At 38.0% G+C, this 15186-nt stretch overlaps 1 protein-coding gene across 1 annotated transcript in view; it reads right to left on the reverse strand.

The window, feature by feature from the left end:
- Positions 1-6535: 6535 nt before the first annotated feature.
- scaper (S-phase cyclin A-associated protein in the ER) overlaps positions 6536-15186 on the reverse strand; it is a 720649-nt gene continuing 711998 nt past the window's right edge. The window contains 2 exon segments of the mRNA XM_051920308.1: positions 6536-7396; positions 11869-11920. Coding sequence (XP_051776268.1) covers positions 7293-7396; positions 11869-11920 — 156 coding nt within the window. The 3' untranslated portion in view covers positions 6536-7292.

Below are 15186 nucleotides of genomic sequence, written 5' to 3' on the forward strand. Positions count from 1 at the left end.
TGAGCAAAGGCTGTGAATACTTATGTACATGGGATTTCTCATTTTTTTTATTTTTAATAAATTTGCAAAAACCTGAAGTAAACTTTTTTCACGTTGTCATTATGGGGTGTTATGTGTAGAATTCTGAGGAAAAAATTAATTTAATCCATTTTGGAATAAGGCTGTAACATAACAAAATGTGGAAAAAGTGATGCGCTGTGAATACTTTCTGGATGCACTGTAGTACATCTCCTGCGGATAACATTAGACACCAAAGGAGAGCTTGATATGCCATTTGTATTAAAACATTTACAGTTTCCTATTAGAATAGCTTTTGCTATGACAATTAACAAATCACAGGGACAAACATTCGAAAAAGTCAGTTTATTTATTAGAGAGAATGAAACGATATTCACTCATGGGCAGATATATGATGTAACTCCAAATGCAGAATCAAAATTCAATGCGATATTGATGAAAAGTTAATTCAAAAAATTGTTTTTCCTGAAGTTTTACAGTAAAAGTGTAAGTTTAAAAAATATTGCATGTTATTTCAAAACCAAACAAAACGAAAACGTATAACACAATGAATACCTCTAATGCAACATGAAACATCATTTTCTTTCAATTTATTACGTTTTACAATTTTTTATTATGGTTAATCCATCCATCCATCCATTTTCCAACCTGCTGAATCCGAACACAGGGTCACGGGGGTCTGCTGGAGCCAATCCCAGCCAACACAGGGCACAAGGCAGGAACCAATCCTGGGCAGGGTGCCAACCCACCGCAGTACTATGGTTGATTACTTGTTGTAATGTAAAATAGGTAGTTTTATTTTGCATATGTAACAATTCCTATGAAAATAAAAATCTGTTTAAATTGTGCATCCACTTTCCCATACGCGAGCGGCAGATCCGTGAAGTGGCTAGCGTGTGGCAAGTGAAGCGAGCAGAGGGCACAGCCTCTAGTACTGATTATTATTGAATAGATGTTGCTTCTGTTATTTTATGATTGACAGGGATATGTACAGAGGACATAAATGCTGTATGTGTATATTAAAGTATTGTTGTAAATAAGTGTACTCTGGCTACTCCAGTATAAATGTTTGATATGTTTCTTCTGTAATTAGTTAACTGTGGAACACACTGAAAATCAATTCTGCTTTGTATCACCTTTTCCCACAAGGCTCTGTTTTTGGTCCTCTCCTGTTTACCATTTGCATTCTACCACTGGGCTCTATAATGCATCAGTATAGCTTACAGTTTCATTTGTATGCTGATGACACACAAATCTTCAGTCGTACCAGTCCCACAGGCCAGCTGCCAGCCCCCTGCTTGGTAAAGTGCTTGTCTGACATTAAGCCTGGGATGGCATTGAGCTTCCTAAGGCTGAACGGTGTAAAGACTGCGACTATGCCTGTTGGCCTCAAAGCTGCTCTTTCAAAGGTTTTAGACTTGAGTCTTAATTTAGATGGAATCACAGGGTCACCCCCAGTGCAGTTCATAAACTTGGTGATACTTCTGACCCTACACCTTCTTTTCAACGACACATTTCTTCCTTACATAACATCACCTTATCTCTGTTACTCTCTCAGACTTCATGATGCAGAAATTGTTCATGTTTTTACTTTTCGTGTAGATTCCTGTAATTCACTTCTTTGAGGCATGCCAGCAAAGCCTCTTAACAAACTGCAATACTGTATATTGAAAATCCTGCTGCCAGGTTACACACCTCCTAGTATTCTGTGCATATCACAACTCTTCTATTTCTGTTACACTGGCTTCCTTATAGCAGCTCATACAGAATATAAACTACTTGTTCTTACATTTAAAGCTCTAAATAGCTCCTTCCTAGATTTCTGAGCTTCTCTCTCCGTTACAAATCTGTATGCTTACTCAGATCCTCAGGCTCAGGTCGACCTCCATTCCTGTTACACGTCTGTCCAATGTGGCAGGCAGATCTTACAGTGCAGCTGCTCCCACACTTTAGAACAAGCTTCCATGGCATCTCCGTGAATGTACATATCTATCCTCCTTTACAGTGCCCTCCATAATGTTTGGGGCAAAGATACATTTTTCTTTGATTTCTCCCTTTTTTCCGCAGTTTAAAATTACAAATCAAACAATTCAGACATGATTATAGAGCACATTGTAGACTTTCATATAAGGATATTAGCAGAATACATTTCAATTACAACACTTTTCATACATGCCCCCACACCCTACTACGGGACACCATAATGTTTGGGACAGTTCAGCTACATTTTAATATTTTTGTAAAAGAAAAAAAACAAAGGACAGGCACAACTGACATTTTATGTAGCCCTTCTACAACTGGATAGAGGGGATAGGGGTGTTCACCTTGGCCAATACGAGCTTTAAAAAGTCAGCTGCTTCAAGCAGGAATAACACATTCGTCAAGAAGATCCATGCCCTGAGATATCTGTGCCGCAGCAATGGGACCTTAAGGCCCTGAATGTTGACTTTCCGAGCTGATAAAGCACCCAGGTTGTATGGTGTGACTTGCTGCACTCATTTGCTTTGCTTCTGCTTTTGGCATACAGCTTGGCACTGTTCAGGTAACATTCGACTGCATGTACACCTGGGGTCTCGTAAAGTTATAAAAGAGTTCAGAAATCTAGCATTGCAGAGGTAACCATGTGTAGCGAAATTAACAGCTTCCTGCACACAACATATGTATCTCATGTCTCTTGTATACAAAGTGAATGTGCTGCCAGTACTGCACTGTACTTTATATCATTATTTTAATGTAAACTTTCCCTACTTACAAGTACAACGTTTACTGCATATCCGAGTGTGTTTTGACTCGTAGGCAGCAGCACCCGGTCTTGCGTATCGCTCATCTCTGGAGCACTGTAGCGTTATATTTCTGTATTTAGTCATAACATGTAGTATGGTACTGTGTATAATATACAATTCACAAATCACATATCGTCCTGTGTCACAGAATGTAGTGCGGACTTTAAGCGACGCATACCCTCTTTTAAGAATGTTTTAAAAGTATCTAAAAGTTTAAACCCGCTCCCCTGCTTGCTTTGTTGCTCTATCTTGCTGTCTGTGGTCTAAAGATCAGTAGAGAAGGTAAGTGAAGTCACAGTAGCAGTCATCTCTGGGTGATGTTGGACTGGAAGTTCCAAGAAGGTGAGTGCAAGGATAAGAGCTGGGATGGATGACATATCTGTGGGTCTACATGACAAAGTTAGGATAGGATCAGCCACAAACCCATCCATAATGAAACAACCTTGTATTTTGTATTTCATTGCTCTTCTGCATACCTCAGCTGTAACGAGTGGTTATTTGACTTGCTGTTGTCTTTCTATCTTCTCAAACCAGTCTGGCCATATTCTCCTCTGATGTCAACAAGGCATTTCTGCCCAGAGAACTGCTGCTCACTGGATATTTTCCGTTTTTCAGACCATTGCCTGTAAAGCTTAGTTATGGTTGTGCATGAAAATTCCAGCAGTTTCTGAAATACTCAGAGAAGTCTGCCTGGCACCAACAGCCTTGTCATATTCAAATCTCCTTTCTGATGCTCGATTTGAACTTCTGTAGGTTATACTGTCAACGTCTACAGGCCTAAATGCATTGCATTGCTGCCATGTGATTGGCCGATTAGATACATATAACAAGCAGTTGAACGGGTGTACCGCATAAAGTGGCTGATGAGCGTAAAAAACAAAATGTAACTATGTTAGCATAGACCAGAAATATCAATAATATTCTGAAAAGGTTGTTAAGTATAACCTGTTTGGTTATATTGTAAGTGTACTTATGATTTTTGTTCATAATTATGATTTTAATAATAGACTCAGCCCAGAGGCAACGACTCCAAAAAGGAAGGTTCATGGGTATTTTTTTTCTTTTCACTATGTAATATAGACCTTGCTGCAGATCTACACTGCCCAGTGGTCACCATGTTGGAGGGTAAGGTTCTGGTGTATTCCTGCAATTGCTGTGTGTCTCTTCACGGATTTTGATGTCACTTCTTCACAAGACATGCACTTTGTAAGATGTGCTGTGAAAGTCTGCCCTTCTTTACACAGGTACATACAATTGAGGCTTATATCTTAGTCTCACGGTCTAAGTAAGTTCTGTGTATTCCTCTGTGCTTACCCTTTAACTTTATTTTATTATTTCCAATTTTGCTTAACTGTGTACCAGCCTTTGCTGTGATTTCACTCATCTCCAAATTAGCAGCCTATCAGTTACAGATCCGCACAAAAACCAATCCACAAACTGCACCCAAGCAGAACCCAACATGTTACTTGAAGCTTGAATGACTGTAAATTAAGGACATGGAAAGGATGGCTGATGGTTTCCAAAATAAAGTGCTAGGTGTGGCTTCACAAGGGGGAACAAGTGTTTAAACATATTTTCTATTAAAATAAGAAAAGCCATTCTCAGAATGACAGAACCACCTATGAGTATAAGTTAGGCAGCTACAATCAATTAGAAAGTCTGCATTCGATGTCCACTGTCTATAATTGGAAGAATCCAAAGCAGCCCTTTATAACTCAGTGAGAATGCGTCGTCTTACATTATCTGGAACCAAACTAAATGAATTTATTAACTTATGAAATAATTTATTAAATTAACTATGAGGAATGGTGCAAAGCATTTCTGAAATGTTGAATAATTTATTAATACAGTTAATAAAATATCATAAGTTCAGTCTTACAGCCTGAACTTTATATGTTCTATTTAATTTGTTATTTTTGAATTACTACTTTTCATATTTCTGTGTAATATCTGTTTGTTTACTATTTGTTATTGTTGTACTAAATCTTTAAACGTTCTGCCATTCTGTGTGTAGGACCCTAAGAGGTGGGACCACCATGGCATCACAACTGAGGGGCTGCCCTCCACATTTATAAATGGTGAATGAGACAGCTTCCCTCAGGCTAATGTTGAGTGGTTTAGGACTTCTGTATTTATATTTCTGTTAAAGAGTTTCTACTTTATTTTTGATGTATTTTAACACATCTGCACCTTTATACAGTATGTGATCGTTCTGTATTTAGTGAGTGGTATAACCAATTCTTGCATTTGGCTTTAATAGTTGTCGCGGTGCTCCGCTGTCAGCACATGGTGCGCAGCTCTGTGCAAGAACCAAGTAGTTTGTGCTGTTGTGTTGTACTTCTGAGGTGGCCATGACAGACAGGCCATCTACCTCTGTGAAGAGGATTACTTGTCTTCTGTTTTGTGTGTTGTATTTACTCCATTGCTTTGACACCCATTGCACATTCATCCTATCTGGAAGGGGGTCTCTCTCTGAAGGATATTTTTGTGGGAGTTTTTTCTTGTCTTCTTAGAGTGTCAAGCTGGGGGGCTGCCAAAAAACAGAGCCTGTCAAAGCCCATTGAGGCATTCCTTGTCTGATTTTTGGCTATACATGAAATAAATTGTAATTTTAAGTATCATTTTCTTTTGATTCTCTCTTTTTGTGGATGATTTGCTCTGTTCCTTGGTGTCTGACGCCTCTTTGAGGATTTAGACATGGTTGCCTTTTCAGGCATACCCTTTTTGACCTTTTCCCCTTACTTTCTTATTTCTGTCTTTTTTGTAATAAATTATTTATAAAGAGTATTCTTTTAGATTTGTCTATTTCAAGCTGAAGACTTGAGGAGTTCTCTATCTTAAAGGGCACTTTTGGTACATTTTGAACTTTTAAAATATATTTTGAACTTCTAACACCAGCTCCCCATTTTTACGCTTATGTAGGCTGCAGGTAGCAATTGGGGGCTGGCTGACTTGGGGTGAGCCTTATCTGGGCAGGGTGGTGAATATCCTGGCCTGCTTTGAGGAGCGTTTTGGAGACCTCACACACTCCTTTTTGCCATGTTCCTGCCTCCATATCACAAACAGTAATGTAGTAATGTCTTATAAAATGAAACAAATTTTGTTTGATTGGTGAAAACGTGGAAGGTATGCACCAAAAAAAAAATTAAAAACATCAGGAGGCACGCACCGTTTCATAAACAAGGATATCAGGAACAAAATGAAAATGAGGCAAATTCAAAGTCAGGAAACAAAAGAGATTTTCAGCCAAAAATGTCATTTACTGGCTTGGGTTCCTTTCTTCATACTGTTCTAACAAAACAGGTATTTTTAATTAACCTTCAATCAAACCCTAAGATTACAACAGATGTGCGTCACTATCTTACATAGGTGTGGAATGTGTCATGTGACCTCCATGTCACAGCATAGCAACTGTAAACAACATGGCTGCTGCTATGAGGCAATACTCACAAAACTGCTACAACTATTAAAAAAATGGTGACATCACAATAAAAAAGATAAAATAGATAACCACACATACACATTCCACAAATGAAACACACAGATTCCAAGGAAGTCACAATATACAGAAATGCCACCTGTTGGACCGGACTGTAACTCAGGATGTCTTCAATAACCACAAAACCAAGCAACACAAAGTCAATTTTAGGATTATTATTTGACTTATTAACAATGTTATATTTTACAAATTAAATATGTTTTAAAGAAAGAAAACTGAATGAAATTGAGAAAACATGAACATGACTAAACACCAAAATGAGAAAAAAAAGTTAAATATTATTTGTTGTAGTGTTGTGCATATACATTTGTTGATATAAAGAAAAACAAGAGGAAAAGGAAATAAATAATGTTGAAACAAAGACTTTTTTGCCACCTACTTTTGAAAAAAGTTATTATAATGAAGGAAGAAAATAACATAGGAGTACAAAAAGGGGAAATATATACAATTAATACAATACTTGTGCAAATTGTCAACAATATCACCAATTCAAAAATATAAAATGTATAATACATACCATCAACAAAACTACCAATACCCTGCAGGACAACTGTCACTACCATTAAACTACCATTGTATCCTTTAGAAGAGGAATAAAAACAAGCATGACCTTATAAAACGCAGCCGTCCATCTAAGCTGCTGGTGCCATTGAATGGGCAGTCCTCGCGCTCTTCACTGTAAGCAGCTTTGAGGCGCAGTCCGTCTCACCTTCCTGAGATGCACTGGGAGCCGTGCGCACACCACAGGACTCTCGTACTGCGAGCTCATCTTTCACAACCAGGGAAGAGTCAGTGAAGACACAAAAGAGCTAGCATTGATGGTGTCTACAGGAAAAATAAGATGCAAAAACCTACAGCACAGGTATCTTAAATTAAGAGGAGAAAATCAGTTACTTTCCTTTCCTCTTTAGTGGAGAGGATTTCATTTTTCAGGTGACTTTCATTGCTTTTTTCAAAGAAAAATATCATCTTAAGAGTCTACAACACAATAATCATTTATCTTTCTTCTTTAGGAAAAACTGCAGCGCTGAATCCCATTGATCTCTAGGAAACCGATTTGACAGTTCGAGGTAATCCATAGACTGGGCAACACTTTCTGAAATAAAAATAAATAAAATAAAAAAGCCGAAGTTAGTCCATGTTCAAAAACATAAATATGTTAGTTTTTGGCAAATGAATCCTAATAAATGGTAACAAATCCTATAGAATTTGGAAGTAAAACAAGAAAAACAATGCCAACAAGAATAAAGAATTCCACTTAATCCAGTTTACGGTTCTGGAGAGAGTAAGTGAATTTTTCTCTGCTCTCTTCAGTGTAATCAAGAATTCATGTGCTAATGCATTTATCACAAAGACGATGATATGCAATTCTTTTAACTGCAGTTTTTATATATAAAAAAAATCCAATTCTGGAACAAACTACAGAGACACACAGTTGAAGCAGAAACCTTGACAACCTTTAAGAAGAATCTAGATGAAACATTGGGACAGCTTAGCTGTTAGCTAAACAAACGAGCGAGCGCAATGGACTGAATGGGCTCCTCACGTTTGTCAAAATTCTTTTGTTCTGTTTAGCGCTACTGCGGTGGGCTGGCGCCCTGCCCGGGGTTTGTTCCTGTCTTGCGCCCTGTGTTGGCTGGGATTGGCTCCAGCAGACCCCCGTGACCCTGTAGTTAGGATATAGCGGGTTGGATACTGGATGGATGGATGGATGGATGTTTAGCGCTAAGATGATTTCTTAAATACTTATAATCTATCTAGATATTCTGGTATCTTTCTATCATTACAAAACATTCACAGATATTCTCTCTGTACTGACTGGAGAAGAAGTGTGAGCTTTACAACTGAGATGTTCACATGGCACGGCTCTGTCATCATAATAAAGGACACCCGTCCTAACTATTGGGATGGTGATCTCAGTTGTTATTTAAAGGAAAATTCACAAACAGTAGCCAAAGTTGGCGCAAGGCAGCAAAAAAATGTTATAAACTAAATTAAGAGAAAATGCATGACTAGATTATTTATGGTCAGGCAGCCAAATCTGACAAAATTTATGGCAAAAAATGCATGACTAGTTTCCTTTGTAGCCAAATAATTCAAGCAACAACATTATTACAGGAACATGGACAAGCTAAAGACTGTTTAACCATCTATCCATATTGGGGTGAGCATCTTCAAGTAATTGTATATTTGGCTTTCATTACCCGGTTCTCTTGGGTTAACTGAATACTTTCTTCCTTTGTACCAGTAAATTTGCACCAGTTCTGAGGGGTTGTTAGCAGGTGATTGGTGTGCACTTTCAAGTAATGGGCTGTAGGAGACTGATATACTCCTTCACAGAAGTGTTGCAGCATGTGGATTTACATGTAGAAATGCTCTTCTCCATTTCTCTTTGCCTTTTCAGATTGTGCATATTTTGCAGCACAGATAATGGTCTTCTAATTTAATGGTGAACTGAAGCTTATATTATGTGGTTTAAAACCTAAACATTAGTTTGATATGAACATATTACTGCAACATTTAGACCACTTCAATATATTACGTCCAAAATACTATGTTTTTTTTAAAAATGCAGACATTACGTCGTTTTTACTTTTGTTTACACTAAACCAGCATTTTTATTCCCCAAACATGGAGACTATAGAAAATGCTCTCCACAGAAGTATACTTTTGAAAAAGCAGCTCAGTGTTGCAATGTGGACTTTTAAAGACACACACTCTAGTTTTGATCTGATTTGCTTGCCCTTGTTATGTAGCCCTTCCCTGAATGGTTCCTTTTTATTATACATGCGGGACAGGCAAGTCATTTACTGGTCGATACTGTTTTGCGGTAAAATCCATGGTCAGTGTCATTCATCCCTTCAAGGGTTTATCCACTGATGTGCATGTGCTCAGTGTAGGCAAATGTTTACTGTAACTACCATATTGGACGAACGGGCATCCCAGCTAAGAGAGGGGAAGAATCTTTACTCAGATTGGAAGCCCCAAGCGGATCGACAAATGTCCTGACTGAGAGAAAGGTTCCTTACCGGAATGGAGGGTTCCATGTGGATGGACGGGTGTCCTGACCAGGAGAGAGGAAGTTCCCTTGCCTGGACAGGAAGCCCCAGGTGAATGGACAGGCGTCCCAACTGGGTATACCTACGAAACGTTTCCTGGCAATGATAGAAACGATGGATAGGAAAATACTGTCTCTGGGGGTCATTTTATCCCCCAGGACATTAGATTGCAGCAGCCCTGGATCAGTATCCATTTGGACACCAGTAGGGAATTCTGGGAATTTTAGTCCAGTAATGGAGCCCTGCTGGGGTCTGGGGGATGGCGCAACAGGGTGCTGCACAGAGATACACTTTCTATTATTATATGACCTGGAAGTGCTTCCAACTGTCAAAGCCCTGGCACTGGAAGTATTTACGGGTTCTTAATAAAAGTGACTGCAATGCTTTGTCAAGGCAAGTCGGAGTTCGGAGGAAGGAAGGCAACACTTGACTGGAGGATAGCAGTGTGGTGGTGGTAGAGGGAGTAGAGAAGGAGAAAAGAAGAAGAAGCTTGTGTTTACAAGGTATTTGTAATAAACACCCCCTATATTTGAACCCAGGACTGTATTGTGTGTTCGTGTTTGGGGCTCAGTGGCACCCCCTAGCCTTCATACTACGTCATACACGTTTTTGGTCATTTTAGTCTGGACAGAGAAACTTAAGTAAACAATGTGAAAACGCTAGCATACACGGAGATCATTTTGGATTAAAAAATGTCATTTTTAAATGAAAACACAGAAATGTGGATGTGTAGCCTTAATTGGTAATGTTTTGCAGAATCATTACTTGAGTACAATTCCCCATTCATTTAAATGCTGCACAATTGTGTTTAGACTGCAGTCAGTGGTAAAGGTGAACTTGGATTTCATTTGCTTTACTAAACCTCATGGAGGGGAGTGTGGACTTGGTGCTTATCTGCAGTTTGCCATAATATAAAAACTCTCTATGTAACACTTCCCTTATTGTTAAAATAACAAAGATACTTTATTTGGATTCAGGTTTATTTTCCTATATACTTTTAAGATTTGAAAAACTACTGCATTTTTTATTTGAATGAGTGGAACTACTAGTATGTTAAATAATTACTTCCCCCCTGACTAAGAATTGTGATATGCTTGACTGTGGCATGAACGACAAATTGCCTTTTTTTATTCATTAAAATAATCAGTGTTAGTCTTGGACACCCTGAATAAACCGGACATCACAATCAGCAGAGTGGTGAGAATCTTTTCTTTATATATAAAGAACGGTGATTGCATAAATCAGCTTTTGATGTTCTTGAGTGTCATAATTAGATTAGACTTGTTTAGGTTAGGTATTCATGCTCCTTTATTAAAAAGATAAATAGTAATAAAACAAAAACAATGAAATAGAAAGGTATTACTAACAACCCAATAATATTTAACAGACTAATAATTATAAACACATGCACAAGTCATCACAGCCTTTACAAGTCTTATTGTTTGAGGACAAACACAGTTTTTATTGCTGCCTTTTTTACAGCACTACTTCTGAACTCCTTTTAAGACAAGGTTGACTGTAGTTCATGACTATGCTGCCGGCCTTCTTGAGGCAATGGACTGTGTAAAAGTTCTTAGTTGGTGAAAGTACTTTTTCCAATAATGCCATGCACTATCTTCACCATCCTCCTAAAGGCTTTATGTTCATAATTTGAGTAAGTGCCATACCAGATCTTTTATTACACTTTTGCATAACTGCTATGGTGTCTGAAAGACAAGCCAAAAATAAAAAACTCTGTATATCAGATGCACTGTAAGTGTTAGCTGAATAGAACTTTGTGTCATTGTTCATGTTCGCTCATACTCTGTGCTAATAGCCATGATTGCTATTGTCAAAAAACAAATAACTCAACAATCAGCAAAGGGTATCCATCCCTTATTGAAGCATTTTTAAACAGACTCTCTGAGTGGTTGCTGTTCAATTGTGTTCAATATTTTAGTTCCTGTTCTACTTTTGTTTATTTAATTTCTTTCATTTTCATTTTTGTGCTTTTGACATTGACTTGGACTTTTTTCCTAACAAGTTATTGTTTTTGAGCTCTCTGAACCTGACCATGGTTTTTGCCTGCCGTCCCTCTTCCAGCGTTTGCCTGTTGATCTTAGTAACATCTACACGTCCTTCATGTACCCACCATGAAGAGGGGTGAAGACTCACTTTGGTTAAACTGCGCTAACAGTCTGGGAGAGTTTATTTCATTATACATCATGCTGCTTAAAAGTGCAACTTACAAATATCTGACTGTGGCGGGGGCATGTTAAATTGTGCACTTCATTTTTATAGTACAGTATGTCTAAAATACAATGGTTATGCTGTTGTCAGTGTTACGTAAAGGGCAAATGTGAGACAAAACTTTAAACTGTCAATTTTAAAGTCAACCTAAAGTGATCTTAAAAAATTCTTACTTAGTTTTTATCAGTGTCATATTTATTGTCTTAATAATACACAAATAGCTTTTTAAGGATTTACAACTATGAGCACAAATAAAGGTAGACCTCCGTGAAGAACTTACCTCCTTGCTGGGATGGTTTGTTTTCATTCTGGCTTGAACTTTGTGCAAAATCCTAAGAAAGACAGTATTGTTATTCATTTTAAATGGCAGGTACTATTACCTTACTGTGACAATGGAAAAGTACTGAAATCATTTCATAAGAGGAAAGAATAATGCCAGTATGGTGTTTTTTAAAAGACAGTTGATTTTTTTTGTACTGCTATTAAAAGTTATTGGAAAATTAATTTAAAATTAAAATAAATACATGCAATCATTTATTGTAATTTGTGTAGTCACTATGATACCCGAGACTACTAAACTCTACTCAAAGTAAATTTAATTTTTACCAGCATTTCAATCTCTACACCAACATCTACAATTCATGATACAATGCAAATCAGAACAGCAAAAGGAAGAACACAAATATCAGCCTGGCCTAACTTTCATTACAGGCCACACAAAGACTTATTTTGCTGATCTTGTATTCCCCCAGCTGTCTCCTTAACATGCTTCCCCATTTCCTTCTGCATGTAAAGCAGTCACCTTATTTGATTCAATTAGACAGACAGACAGACACAAAGACAGACAGATAGATAGATAGATAGATAGATAGATAGATAGATAGATAGATAGATAGATAGATAGATAGATAGATAGATAGATAGATAGATGTTGTACTGTGTTAGCCATTGTGGATGCAATGAGAAGTCAAGCAAAATGACACACCTGAAGGAGAGACCTGAGTTGCATCAAAAGCTTGAATATAACCTTTTTTTTACTTAGGGAATAAAAGGTGTCATGTTACTTGACTTCTCATTGAAGATAAACAATAATACAGGATTGTGTTGGCTGCAGATGTTCTGAGAACGCAACACAAAACAACCTTTTTTGGTTCTGTACAAAATTATATTACATTTTTAAGCCTGCTCAATCCAACTCAGGGTTTCGAAGGCCTGGGGCCCATCTTGACAGCACAGTGGTTAGTACTGCTGCTGCTGCTTGAGTATTTAGCGTCCTGGGACAATGGTGTCAAAATTAATGAGGTCCATATTGAACGGCACTTGCAGTAATCATGTCTGGCTTTGTTCGACCAGCTGCCTCTAATTATCCCTTTAAACTGATTAACTAGGGGACAATTACTTTTTCACAAAATGCAAGTTGGTGTTGGATAACTTTCTTCATTCAATACATAATGAAAAAAACAGGAAGGGACAAATACTTTTCATGGCACTGTAAGCATATACAGTTCATTAAACATATAGTAACTGAAATCAATAAACTTAGTCTAAAATGTATATTATATCATTCATGATGGAAACAACTTTTCAAACCTTTTCTATGGTATACCAAAAAAGGCTTTTGGCAGACTGTGAGACAAAGCAGAACAAGACTCAGTAGTCTGAAAAGACCAGAGGTTTATCTATTTGCCTTTAACACAAATTAATACAGTATATATTATATATTAATATATATTTATATATAGTTCTGTTTTTACCTGCATTTTTATTACTCTTTAATTTAATATTGTTTTTAGTATCAGAATGCTGCTGCTGGAGTATGTGAATTTCCCCTTGGGATTAATAAAGTATCTATCTATCTATCTATCTATCTATCTATCTATCTATCTATCTATCTATCTATCTATCTATCTATCTATCTATCTATCTATCTATCGCAACACACACACACACACACACTCTCTACTGTGCATCACTAGGACACAGTTTTAAAGATGTGTAAGGACTGACAGCAAAAGGTACAGTGAAAGTCTGAAATAAAATCTGCTTCAGACTTACAGTACAAGATGGTTCCCATTTCAGCAAATACTGACAAAACATACAGACACAGCAAGCACTGTAGAAACTAAAAATAATAAAAATGGCACATTTTCAGGAGTTCACTCAGTGCCAGCCATGTAGCCTAATCTAGAATATTTGACAGGACTAGAAAACTCTTACGGCAGCACGGTGGCGCAGAGGTTAGCAATGCCGCCTCGCAGTTAGGAGACCCGGGTTCGTTTCCCGGGTCCTCGCTGCGTGGAGTTTGCATGTTCTCCCCGTGTCTGCGTGGTGCTCCAGTTTTCTCCCACAGTCCAAAGACATGCAGGTTAGGTGCATTGGTGATCCTAAATTGGCCCTAGAGTGTGATTGGTGTGTGTGTGCTTGGTGTGTGTGTGCGCCCTGCGGTGGGCTGGCGACCTGCCCAGGATTTGTTTCCTGCCTTGCGCCCTGTGTTGGCTGGGATTGGCTCCAGCAGACCCCTGTGACCCTGTAGTTAGGATATAGCGGGTTGGATGATGGATGGATGGAAAACTCAAATCATTAAAAGGGTGCATCCAATTTAATCACAAGTGAGCAATTACTGGGAACCCCCATGGTGGAGCTAAAGACATTAGCCGGGCATAGGAAAGTTCAGTCTGCTTTGTTCAACTTCAACTGAAAATTTCACCAGGAAAAAAACTGAAAATAAGTTGAAGGATACAGCTATGCCACAAACAAATTGTACATACAAGTATGATTGTTGCAGAGCTAGTGTTAATCAAAACAGTGGTAGGGCACACAAGGGAGTGGCAAGCACAGTCCAATCACTGGGACATGGATGGACAACCAAACCTCCTACTCTTCCTTACAAACTCTGATAGCGGATTAATTTTGTCCAATGGTTTGTAAAACCTTGCATTTTTAATATTCTATTATGTTGCCTGAACATTCCTTAATTCTTCCATTTACAGTTAAATACTCTTTCCTCTCTACTCCAGTACCTGTTTTATGAACATTTGGAAATAATTTCACAGAAAAAATTGTTATGTCATACATTAAGATGATAAGCTGCCCCTCAGGCACATGTTTGCTGCACATAAAAAATGTTAACACAGGGACCACACAGTGGTATGATGGGTAACATTGCCAGCTAATAGCAATTGGCTGCTGGTTGGCTTCTCTAAATCACCCTGTAGTGAGTGTGTAAGGCCCTGTTTAAGGACATCCTTCTGCCAGAATATGCTCTGAATCAGAATTTGATAAGCAGGTTAAAAACAGATTGATGATTGATCACTTTACATATTTACTTGACATCACAAAATTGATAAAATTTCCTAAAACAAGTAAAAAACAGTTCTGAACTTGTACAAAAGTGGAAAAACGCAGAAAAACCAGAACAGAGCAGGGAAGAAGATTATCGAGGCACTTTTACACAGATACACACACACACGGTTCCTAGGGGCATTGAAGGAGCCACACTGGCAGTAGGACAAATCCTGCAGATGGTGGTGTGAGAATGTTAGGAATACTAGAGAATGCTCAGTGTGTGTGTGTGTGTGTGTGTGTGTGTGTGTGCCCT

The sequence above is a fragment of the Erpetoichthys calabaricus genome, chromosome 17 (genome assembly GCF_900747795.2).
Source record: "Erpetoichthys calabaricus chromosome 17, fErpCal1.3, whole genome shotgun sequence".
NCBI lineage: Eukaryota > Metazoa > Chordata > Cladistia > Polypteriformes > Polypteridae > Erpetoichthys > Erpetoichthys calabaricus.